At 54.2% G+C, this 12,134-nt stretch overlaps 1 protein-coding gene across 1 annotated transcript; it reads left to right on the top strand.

The window, feature by feature from the left end:
• The first annotated feature begins 363 nt into the window (after positions 1-363).
• GPR20 (G protein-coupled receptor 20) lies at positions 364-2,939 on the top strand. The gene has a single exon (XM_029062242.2). It carries the CDS (start codon positions 373-375, stop codon positions 1,456-1,458), a length of 1,086 nt encoding a protein of 361 aa, XP_028918075.1. The 5' UTR covers positions 364-372; the 3' UTR covers positions 1,459-2,939.
• The last annotated feature ends 9,195 nt before the right edge of the window (positions 2,940-12,134 follow it).

Genomic DNA, 12,134 nt, shown 5'->3' on the forward strand with positions numbered 1-12,134 from the left:
AGGAAGGAAGGAAGGAAGGAAGGAAGGAAGGAAGGAAGGAAGGAAGGAAGGAAGGAAGGAAGGAAGGAAGGAAGGAAGGAAGGAAGGAAGGAAGGAAGGAAGGAAGGAAGGAAGGAAGGAAGGAAGGAAGGAAGACGGGAAGGAGGTTGGTCACAATTGGCACCGGGGCTGCAAAAGCCCCACGGAGGAGGACTTACAGGCCCGAGACAAGATGGGCTACCAAATCCTACACTCCTCTTCCCCACTGCCATCCTCCACCTCCGATTGCACCCTCTGCCCCCTGCCTCTAGCCCACAGCCCCGTTAACCGCCTCCACCCAGGGCTCTGACGGCACGTGTCTCCTCCTCTCTGTCCCAGGCCGCCACCGCCACCATGCAGCCCTCCCCCTCCCACCAGGAGGAGCCTGCCGGGCCCGGCCCCAACTGCACCGTGGCACCCAACGCCAGCAGCCTGGCAGGGGGGACCCGGCTCTTCTCCCAGTTCGCCCGCCTGGACGGGGACCTCCACCAGGACTTCCCCGGCCTCTGGGTGGGGCTAGTGGCCGTCAACGCCCTGATCTTCCTGGTGGGGGCCGTGCTCAACAGCCTGGCCCTCTACGTCTTCTGTTTCCGCACCAAGACCAAGACCACGTCCGTCATCTACACCATCAACCTCGTGGTGACCGACCTGCTGGTGGGTCTGTCCCTGCCCACACGCTTCATCATCTTCTACGGCACCCGGGGCTGCGAGCGCTGCTCCTTCGTCCACATCTTCGGCTACTTCGTCAACATGAACTGCAGCATCCTGTTCCTCACCTGCATCTGCGTGGACCGCTACCTGGCCATTGTGCAGCTGGACGCCTCGCGCAGGTGGCGCACGCCTAGCTGCGCCAAGGGCATCTGCGCCTGCATCTGGCTCCTGGCCGCCGCGGTGACCGCCTCCACGCTGACCACAGCCGCCCCACCCGACCCCTGCTGTGGCCTCTTCGCCCTGACCGTTTTCGAGTATTTCCTCCCGCTGGTCACCATCACCTTCTTCACGCTGCGCATCATGTGCGCCCTGTCCCGGCCCAGCCTCATGCGCCAAAGCCGTGAGCGCCGCATGCGGGCCGTTCAGCTGCTGCTGTCGGTGCTGCTCATCTTCACGCTCTGCTTCACGCCGTTCCACGCGCTCCAGGTGGCCGTGACGGTGCAGCCGGCCGTGCCGCGGCCCGTCAGGCTGGTGGCGCACCACGTCACCGTCACGCTGAGCAGCCTCAACAGCTGCCTGGACCCTGTCGTCTACTGCTTCGTCACCAACAGCTTCCAGGCCACCGTGCGGGGCCTCTTCCGCCGGCCCGAGCCTGAGCAGAGCAGCGGTGATGCCGTCAGCATGCACAAGAGCTCCAGGGGCTCCGCCAGCCCTGCTACCCTCGCGCCCGACCCCCGCGGGGGCCTGACTCCGGCGGGGGGAACGACTTCCCGCCCAGCTGCTTACTGAGCCCTCCTCATCAGGCGGCCGAGGAGCGAGCGGGCCGGCCCGGGGGTGAGCAGGCCGGCCCGCTCCTGACCCGGCGGGGCCCCTCCCAGCCCCTCGGGGTCACTGTTCTGCCCCACGACCTGCCAACCCCACCTCCGTGGGGGCCCCGGGGGAGGTGGGGGACCTGGCGGCTCCTCGGGGTCTTGAGGGACTTTGGCTTAAGGAGGCGAGATGGGCACAGATGGGCGGGAGCCCGGGGACGTGACACGCCCCGGAGCCTCCTGGTCCCTGGACGTTGCAGCCTGGACCTTGGGACATCTTTCCCGGATGTCTCCAGCTGGGGGTTTGGGGTGGGAGGTGTCTTGAAGGCCGGAGGTGGCTGGATTGCCCTTGGCTCTCCACACCCTCAGGAGCGGGACAGAGGGGACTGGAGAGGCCTGAAGAAGTGGGTGAGGGGACAAGATGAGGGAATTGGGGAGCTCCAGCCTTTAGCTTGCCCAGAACAGGCCCTGCCAGCCGCTCAGCCCACGGCTCGGCTCCCTGGGCTGGTGCAGCTGACTGGAAGGAACCGTTCCGGCCTCAGGGTCATTTTTAGGAGGCAGAGCGGGCCTGTGCTAGATGTCTCCCTGTCCCTCCTGCCCTGGCACTGGCTCCTGTCCCTTCCCCTCTTGCTCCCTGGAGCTCAGAGGGTCCCACAACTGAGGGGAAGGGCTCCAAGATCGGGCCTGAGCACCTAGCAGACATCTGGGATGGCGGCAACCTCCAGCCCTCTGCTCCTCACTGCCCCTTGCCCCCGGGCACCCCCCACCCAGGCCAGGATATAGTATGTCCCCCATTGGCCAACCCCAGAGCGAGGGCGCTTTGGCTACAGCAGCTAGAGGGGCAGGGGGATATTGGCTGAAATATTTGTAGGAACATCTGCCAGTGGCCCTTCAGGAGGCCAGTGGATGCTCGCAGCCTCACCCCATCCAGGCAGGCGTAGGCTCCTCGTCCTGCCTGGTTGCCTGAGAAAGAGCAGGGGAGTCTCTCTCAGCTGCAGGGTCCCACCGAGGGCTGTCCGGGACCCGCCTAAGACCACCAAGGAAAGGTCAAATGATCCGGCCAGCAGCTCGAAGCGCACCATCCCACAGGGGACCCAAATGACCGATGGCTCGGCCCTGGACTGAACTGGACGGCCAGGGGACTGATGAAGTGGTCAGGGCTTCATGGGCTCGAGCCAGAGAGAAGGGCAGACTGGGTGTGGGGATGGTCCCATCCTTGGGCAGCCCCCCTTGCACCCCATCATTCTGGTGGGGCTTCCTGGGCCTGAGGCTCAACTGGGACTGGGTCGGCCAGGGACTGGCCAGCCCAGCCCTACCCAAGGGAAGCTGCCCCCTCCGTTCCTCGCTCGCCCCCTTCACTCGCTTTCCATAAAAAAAAATGCAGTGTCCCGGGTATTTATATCTGATGTAAACAATTCTCATAACAACATGTCCTGCATTAAAGCTGTTTACCCATCCCAAGTGTCTTGTGCCTCCAGCCAGAGACAGCTGCTGGGGGTGAGACAAATTGGAGCTGGAAGGTGTCGGGTCCAGTGGCACATTCAGGCTAAGTGCCAGCAGTCTGCCCATCCTGTCCAAGAATCCGGCCGTCCAGAAGATGTCGGTGATTCTTCCCGACAACCATTCCTGCTATGCTCGAGCCAACTCCTGCCTGGGAAAACCACTCCTCCAGGTGGCAGTTTGCTCCATCTGTCTATCTGTCCTCCACCCTGCAGACTCTTTGGGGCAGTAGAACTGGAGACCAGAAACTGCCCAAATAACCTACGCTGAAAGGGTTTTACAAAATTACTTCCTTTGGGGTTTTCAGGAAAACACTGAGCCCCAACTTCTAGGGTTGAGAACTAACTCCAGCCTTTCCCAGCTAGGCACACCCTCCGGGCCACCCACCATCTAGGCTGGCCAAAAGTCCCAGGGTTTCGCCACACCACTCCAATCCTGCCGGTGAGCCCCTCCTCCCTGCCTGAGCCCTGTAGTTGGGACAGTCGAGCTCAATGCTGGCCAGAGGCAGGGGCCTGGTTGAGATGACTTTGGGGTCTATAGAGCAAAGGGTGAAGCCAGTGCCTCAGTGTAACAATCACAACTCCCAATGGTGGGGAAACCACAGCACCGGAGTGTGCCTGTCTGGAGTGACAAGCCAGGAAGCCCCACACTGAGGGGAGCCCCACATCATAGGGAGCCCCCAAACACAGGGAGCCCGGTATGCAGGGAACCCCAGGCTGCAGGGAGCCCTGCACCACAAGAAGCCTCCTACCACAGGGAGCCCTGGACCACAGGGAATCCCAGGCAATAGGGAATTCCAGAACACAGGAAGCCCCACCTCATAGGCCTCTTGGAGGTGATGTGTCTTCAATAAGGTTTTGAAGTGGCTGAGAGTAATTGTCTGTCAGACATAAGGAGGGAGGGCATTCCAGGCCAGAGGCAGGACACGGGCAAGAGGTCTGCGGTGAGATAGATGAGGTCAAGATACAGTGAGAAGGTTGGCATTAGAAGAGTAACGAGTGCGGGCTGGGTTGTAGTAGGAGAGCAGTGAGGTGAGGTAGGAGGGGGCAAGGGGATTGAGTATTTTAAAGAGAATGGTGAGGAGTTCCTGTTTGCCACAGAGGAGGATGGGCAAACACAGGAGTTTCTTGAGGAGAAGGGAAAAGTGGCTTGAATGTTTTTGTGGAAAAATAATCCTGACAGCAGAGTGAAGGAGGAGGCTGGATGGGGGCTGACAGGGAGGAGGCCACTGGAGAGCAGGGATGGGGCAGGCAGGCAAGGTTGGGACTGTGCACTCGGAGCCAACACCCTGGAGCCACTGATCCTGCCCCTCTCGCCTCCTCCCCACAGCTCCCTTCACAGGCAGTCAGTCCACCAATCAGTGGTATTTACTGAGTGCTTACTGTGGCAGAGCACTGTACTAAGTGTTTAGGTCAACCTGTGTGATTCCACCCATGACCCCTCCAGGCACCCATGAATCCTGAGCACAAACCTAGAAACAGGGTCTGATTGTCCTGGGTGTGTGGGAGTGGGGGAAGGGTAGGCACACAGCAGGACCTCATAATAATAATAATTATAATAATGATAATTATTATTTGGGCAAGTCACTTAACTTTTCTGTGCCTCAGTTACCCCATCTGTAAAATGGGGATTAAGACCGTGAGCCCATGTGGGACAACCTGATCACCTTGTATCCTCACCAGAGCTTAGAACAGTGCTTGGCACATAGTAAGCGCTTAACAAATGCCATTGTTGTTATTATAGAGAAGCAGCGTGGCTTAGTGGAAAGAGCACGGGCTTGGGAGCCAGTAGACGAAGGTTCTAAACCCGACTCCACTTGTCTGCTGTGTGACCTTGGGCAAGTCACTTAACTTCTCTGCGCCTCCGTTACATCTGTAAAAATGGGGATTAAAAAAATGTGAGCCCCACGTGGGACAATCTGATTACCCTGTATCTACTTCAGCGCTGAGCGCATAGTAAGCGCTTAAATACCATTGCGGGAACATCGGAAGAAGCAGCATGGTTCAGTGGAAAGAGCCCGGGCTTGGGAGTCAGAGGTCATGGGTTCGAATCCCAGCTCTGCCACTTGTCAGCTGTGTGACTGTGGGCAAGTCACTTCACTTCTCTGGGCCTCAGTGACCTCATCTGTAAAATGGGGATGAAGACTGTGAGCCTCATGTGGAACAACCTGATCACCCTGTATCTCCCCCAGCGCTTAGAACAGTGCTCTGCACCTAGTAAGCGCTTAACAAATACCAACATTATTATTATTATTGTCAATTTCAAAGTCGCTAAGAAAAGCACGACGGCTCCCTCTACCTCAGGCTTCACTCTTGCAGTTCTCCATCTTGCCGCCAGGTGGCAGGAACAACGGGCGCCCAGGGTTCCATGAGGGTTGGGCCCATTTAATGTTGGTATTTGTTAAGCGCTTACTAAGTGCAGAGCACTGTTCTAAGCGCTGGGGGAGATACAGGGTCATCAGGTTGTCCCACGTGAGGCTCACAGTTAATCCCCATTTGACAGATGAGGTCACTGAGGCACGGAGAAGTGAAGTAATAATAATAATGTTGGTATTTGTTAAGCGCTTACTAGGTGCAGAGCACTGTTCTAAGCGCTGGGGGAGATACAGGGTCATCAGGTTGTCCCACGTGAGGCTCACAGTTAATCCCCATTTGACAGATGAGGTCACTGAGGCACGGAGAAGTGAAGTAATAATAATAATGTTGGTATTTGTTAAGCGCTTACTAGGTGCAGAGCACTGTTCTAAGCGCTGGGGGAGATACAGGGTCATCAGGTTGTCCCACGTGAGGCTCACAGTTAATCCCCATTTGACAGATGAGGTCACTGAGGCACGGAGAAGTGAAGTAATAATAATAATGTTGGTATTTGTTAAGCGCTTACTAGGTGCAGAGCACTGTTCTAAGCGCTGGGGGAGATACAGGGTCATCAGGTTGTCCCACGTGAGGCTCACAGTTAATCCCCATTTGACAGATGAGGTCACTGAGGCACGGAGAAGTGAAGTAATAATAATAATAATGTTGGTATTTGTTAAGCGCTTACTATGTGCCGAGCACTGTTCTAAGCGCTGGGGTAGACACAGGGGAATCAGGATGTCCCACGTGGGGCTCACAGTCTTAATCCCCATTTTACAGATGAGGTAACTGAGGCACAGAGAAGTTAAGTGACTTGCCCACAGTCACACAGCTGACAGGTGGCAGAGCTGCGATTCGAACTCATGACCTCTGACTCCCAAGCCCGTGCTCTTTCCACTGTGCCACGCCGCTTCTCATTTGGGGTGCGGCCCCTTAATCCGGCACAGTCCTTTCATTCATTCATTCATTCATTCATTCATTCATCCATCCATCCATCCATCCATCCATCCATCCATCCATCCATCCATCCATCCATTCATTCAATAGTATTTACTGAGCGCTTACTATGCGCAGAGCACTGGACTGAGCTCTTGGAATGTACAATTCGGCAACAGATAGAGACAAATAGAGGCAAACAGAGACCGTCCTTCAAGATGATCCGGCAAAAGAGTGATTTGAAGCGGCTGCTAGTCGCCTGCCTTCATAATTTAAGTTGCTGTGTGACTGTGGGCAAGTCACTTAACTTCTCTGTGCCTCAGTTCCCTCATCTGTAAAATGGGGATGAAGACTGTGAGCCTCACTTGGGACAACCTGATTACCCTGTATCTACCCCAGCGCTTAGAACAGTGCTCTGCACATAGTAAGCGCTTAACAAATACCAACATTATTATTAATATTATTATTATTAAGTTACTAAGCAGCATGGCTCAGTGGAAAGAGCCTGGGCTTCGGAGCCAGGGGTCATGGGTTCGACTCCCGGCTCTGCCACTTATCAGCTGTGGAACTGTGGGCGAGTCACTTCACTTCTCTGTGCCTCAGTTCCCTCATCTGTAAAATGGGGATTAACTGTGAGCCTCACGTGGGACGACCTGATGATCCTGTATCTACCCCAGCGCTTAGAACAGTGCTCTGCACATAGTAAGCGCTTAACAAATACCAACATTATTAAATTGCCCGAACTTGCGACCAGAGGGGACCCAGAGGGGACCAGAGGGGACCCAGGCCGACGGCACCAGGCGCGAGGATGGGGCGGTGTTGGGAGAGGGATCGTCCAGCGGGGGGCGCTCTGGATCTGGGAAGCGCTGGGCAGGCGGTGAGCGGACTGTCCACCGGGGGGCGCTCCACCTGCGTGCGTACAGAGGATGGGTCAGCGGGGTCGCCGGTGTCCGGACCGGAGAGCATGCGCAGACCGAACGGTGACCAGCCCAGGCTCATTCATTCATTCATTCATTCATTCATTCATTCATTCATTCATTCATTCATTCATTCGTATTTCTTGAGCCCTTACTATGTGCGCAGCACTGTACTAAGCGCTTGGAGTGTACAATTCGGCAACAGAGACAATCCCTGCCCCACAATGGGCTCGCGGCCTAAACGGGGAAGACGGACAACACATTTCAAGATAAATAGAATCATAGATATATACACATCATTAAAATAGAGTGGTAAATAATATCTACAAATATGCACAAGTGCTGTGGGGAGGGGAAGGGGGAAGAGCAGAGGGAGGGAGGAGGAGGAAAGGGAAGGAGGAGCAGAGGGAAAGGAAGGGCTCAGTCTGGGAAGGCCTCCTGGAGGAGGCTCCTTACGAGGCATTGGGCCCCCCGGGGACATTTCCCTTCGGGTCCCCTTGTCCACCGGGGGGGGGGGGCGCTCCATGTGCGTGCGGGGAGGGGACTGTCCCCCAGGTGACCGAGAGGTTGCCCTGGCAGGGTCGGGGGGGACAGAGTCTGTCATCAAATTTGTCACCAACTCCTGTCTACTTTCTCTTTACAGCATCACAAAAGTCTGCCCTTTCCTCACCTTTCCAACTGCAACTACACTGATCCCAGCACTTGCCCTAACCCTCCTTGATAACTGCACCAGCCTCCTCACTGACCTCCCTGCCTCCTGTCACTCCCCACGGCTGCATGGATCATTTTTCTAGAAAACCCTTCAGTTCACATCTCCACACTCAAGAACCTCCAGGATTTGCTCATCCACCTCCACATCAAACACACTCCTCACTATGGGTTTGAAAGCACTCCATCAGCTCTCCCCCCAACCCCTAATCTGACCTCGCCGATTGTTGTAAGCACTTACTGCTTGTCAAACATTGGGGTAGATACACGTTAATTCAATTAGACATAGTCCCTGTCCCACATAAGGCTCACAGTCTAAGTAGGAGGGAGAACAAGACAACTGAGTCAGGGAGAAGTTAAGAGACTTGCCCATGGTCACACAGCAAGCAATTGGCAGAGCTGTGATTAGAACTCAGGTGCTCTGACTCCTAGGCCCAAGCTGTTTCCACTAGGCCACGCTGTTACTCAACCCAGCCTGTACATTCATTCATTCATTCGTATTTATTGAACACTTACTGTGTGCAGAGCACTGTACTAAGTGCTTGGAAAGCACAAATCAGCAATAAAGAGAGACAATCCCAGCCCACAATGGGCTACAGTCTAGAAGACTGTAAGCGAAGTACACCTCGCTCCTCCAACACCAACCTACTCACTGAACCTCAATCCTGTCTATTTTACCACTGCTCACTTGCCCATGTCCTTCCTCTGGCCTGGAACTCACTCCTGCTACGTTTATAACAGACCCTCCCTCCTCCGTCTCCCCCCAACCCCCTTTCCCCACCTTCAAAGCCTTATTGTAAAATAACATCTCTTCCCAAAGGCCATCCCTGAGTAAGCCCTCATTTCCCCTATATCTCCCTTTGGTGTCACCTATGCACCAGGATCTGTACCCTTTAATAATTTGATATTCACCCCACCCTTATTTACATATCTGTGATTTATTTTCATGACCCTCTCTCACTCTAGACTGTGAGCTTCTTGTGGGCGGGGAACTTGTCTATCAAGTGTGTTGTATTGTACTCTTCCAAGCGGTTAGTTTAGTGCTGTTCACACAGTAAACACTGATAAATATCACTGATTGAGTCACTGGTGTGGTTGGAAAACAGACCATCTGCTAGGGATATGCATTCATTCATTCATTCATTCAATAGTATTTATTGAGCGCTTACTATGTGCAGAGCACTGTACTAAGTGCTTGGAATGAACAAGTCAGCAACAGATAGAGACAGTCCCTGCCGTTTGATGGGTTTACAATCTAATGGGGGGGAGGGGACACTCCAGGCCAGTATCAGATTGCATCATATGACTGGCAGGTGTCAATCATAGAGGATGGGGCACCACTTTGAGTTATAGTTCAATCCCTTCTAAAAGGAATTGGTAGATTTGTTAGGTCACCCAGACACATTTGTAATCCAAACGCCTTTAATACAGTCATCCCCACTTCCCCCTCCCTGGTTTCCCCTCCTCCCGGCCACCCCTAGGCTCCTCATGGCCCCCCTGGCTAGTAGGCCCAGGCTCTTTCTTTGAGGCTCTGCTGCTCCTCTTTAACTCTGCTCTTTCTTTCATCTGCCCAGCAACCATACTCCTTCTTGCCAAATCCAATGGCTCCTACTCCATTCTGATCCTCCTTGACCTCTCTGCTGCCTTTGACACTGTCGACCATCCCCTCCTCCTCCATACCTTATCTCACCTTGGCTTCACGGACTCTATCCTCTCCTGGTTCTCCTCTTACCTCTCTGGCCGATCATTCTCGGTCTCCTACGCTGGAGCCTCCTCCCCCTCCCATCCTTTAACTGTTGGAGTTCCTCAAGGGTCAGTTCTTGGCCCTCTTCTGTTCTCCATCTACACTCACTCCCTCGGTGAACTCATCCGCTCTCACGGCTTTGACTACCATCTCTACGCAGATGACATGCAGATCTACATCTCCGCCCCTGTCCTCTCCCCCTCCCTCAGGCTCGCATCTCCTCCTGCCTCCGGGACGTCTCCACCTGGATGTCGGCCCGCCACCTAAAAACTCAAACATGAGCAAGACTGAGCTCCTCATCTTCCCCTCCCAAGCCCGGTCCGCTCCCAGACTTCTCCATCACCGTGGATGGCACGACCATTCCTTCCCGTCCCGCAGGCCGCAATCTCGGTGTCATCCTTGACTCGTCCCCTCTCGTTCACCCCACACATCCTATCCGTTACCAAACCTGCCGGTTTCACCTCTACAATATCGCCAAGATCCGCCCTTTCCTCTCCACCCAAACGGCTACCTTACTATTACGGCGCTCTCGTTATATCCCGGCTAGACTACTGTGTCAGCCTTCTCTCTGACCTCCCTTCCTCCTCTCTCGCCCCGCTCCGGTCTATTCTTCACTCCGCTGCCCGGCTCATCTTCCTGCAGAAACGATCTGGCATGTTACTCCCCTTCTTAAACAACTCCAGTGGTTGCCTATCGACCTCCGCTCCAAACAAAAAACTCCTCACTCTAGGCTTCAAGGCTCTCCATCACCTTGCCCCTTCCTACCTCTCCTCCCTTCTCTCTTTCTACCGCCCACCCCGCACGCTCCGCTCCTCTGCCCGCCCACCTCCTCGCCGTCCCTCGGTCTCGCCTATCCCGCCGTCGACCCCCGGGTCACGTCCTCCCGCCGGTCCTGGAGCGCCCCTCCCTCCTCACCTCCGCCCAAACTGATTCTCTTTCCCTCTTCAAAACCTTACTTAAAAATCACCTCCTCCAAGAGGCCTTCCCAGACTGAGCTCCTCTTCCCCCTCTACTCCCTCTGCCATCCCCCCCTTTACCTCTCCGCAGCTAAAGCCTCATTTTCCCCTTTCCCTCTGCTCCTCCACCTCTCCCTTCCCATCCCCACAGCACTGTACCCGTCCGCTCAACTGTATATATTTTCGTTACCCTATTTATTTTGTTAATGAATTGTACATCGCCTTGATTCTATTTAGTTGCCATTGTTTTTACGAGATGTTCTTCCCCTTGACGCTGTTTAGTGCCATTGTTCTTGTCTGTCCGTCTCCCCCGATTAGACTGTAAGCCTGTCAAACGGCAGGGACTGTCTCTATCTGTTGCCGACTTGTTCATCCCAAGCGCTTAGTACAGTGCTCTGCACATAGTAAGCGCTCAATAAATACTATTGAATGAATTACTGACTCACACCCATTGCATAGGCCAGTTATTTCTGACTTACAAACCCCTCCTTAAACCCCTGTACCTCTGTCTCCTCCATCTCTCATTCCTAATGACCTCTGCTTCAGCAAAACCGAATCCACCAGGTGAGAGCTCTCCCCAGTTTCCCAGCCCATGACCTCTCTAACCCCCCACATCCACTCTCACCCTTCCCAGCTGTCTCTCAAGTCACCTTCCATCTCCTTCCAAAATCTATCCCCTCCACCTCTGACTCCCATCACTTTGCACCTTATTAAAACCTTTGTATCCACTGTTCTTCCTTCACATCCTTTAACTTTAACTTTAGAAGCAGTGTGGCCTAGAGGATAGCGGATGGGCCTGGGAGTCAGAAGGACCTGGGTTCTAACACTGGCTCCACCACTTCAATCAATAATGTTTATTGAGTGCTTACTATGTGCAGAGCACTGTACTAGGTGCAACAGAATTAGCAGACATGTTCCCTGCCCATAATGAGTTTACAGTCTAGAGGGGGAGGTGGTTATTAATATAACTAATTTATAATAAATAATTTAGAGATATGAACATAAGGGCCATGTCATTGAGGGTGTGCAAATATCGCATGTCCAAAGGTCGTAGATCCAAGTGCATAGACAAAGCAGAAGGGACAGCGGGCTGGGGAAAAGAGGGCTTAATCAGGGAAGGCCTCATGGAGATGATGTGACCATAACTGTGCCTTCAAGGTGGAGAGAATGGTGTTCTGGTGCATATGGAAGGGGAGAGAATTCCAGGCTAAGGGGAGCATCTGGGAAAGGGGTTGGAGGCAAGACGGAAGAGAGCAGGCACAGTGAGTAAGCTGAAGCCAGAGAAGTTGAGTGTGCGGGATAGACTATGGTAGGAGGTTAGTGAGGTGAGGTAGGATGGGGCAGGCTGATTGTTTCAAAACTTATGGTAATGAGTCACACTTATCTGCTGTGTGACCTTGGGAAAGTTGCTTAACTTCTCTGTGCTTCAGTTACTTCATCTATTTCTCAAATGGGATCATGACTGTAAGCCTTGTGGGACGTAACCTGTGTCCAACCTGATTAGCTTGAATCTACCTCAGCACTTAGTACCATGCCTTTTAAAT

Source organism: Ornithorhynchus anatinus, chromosome 4, assembly GCF_004115215.2.
Source record: "Ornithorhynchus anatinus isolate Pmale09 chromosome 4, mOrnAna1.pri.v4, whole genome shotgun sequence".
Taxonomy (NCBI): Eukaryota; Metazoa; Chordata; class Mammalia; order Monotremata; family Ornithorhynchidae; genus Ornithorhynchus; species Ornithorhynchus anatinus.

Bases quoted from the DNA above. Each gene is read 5' to 3' on its own strand.
- GPR20 (XM_029062242.2), top strand. From the start codon at position 373: ATGCAGCCCTCCCCCTCCCACCAGGAGGAGCCTGCCGGGCCCGGCCCC.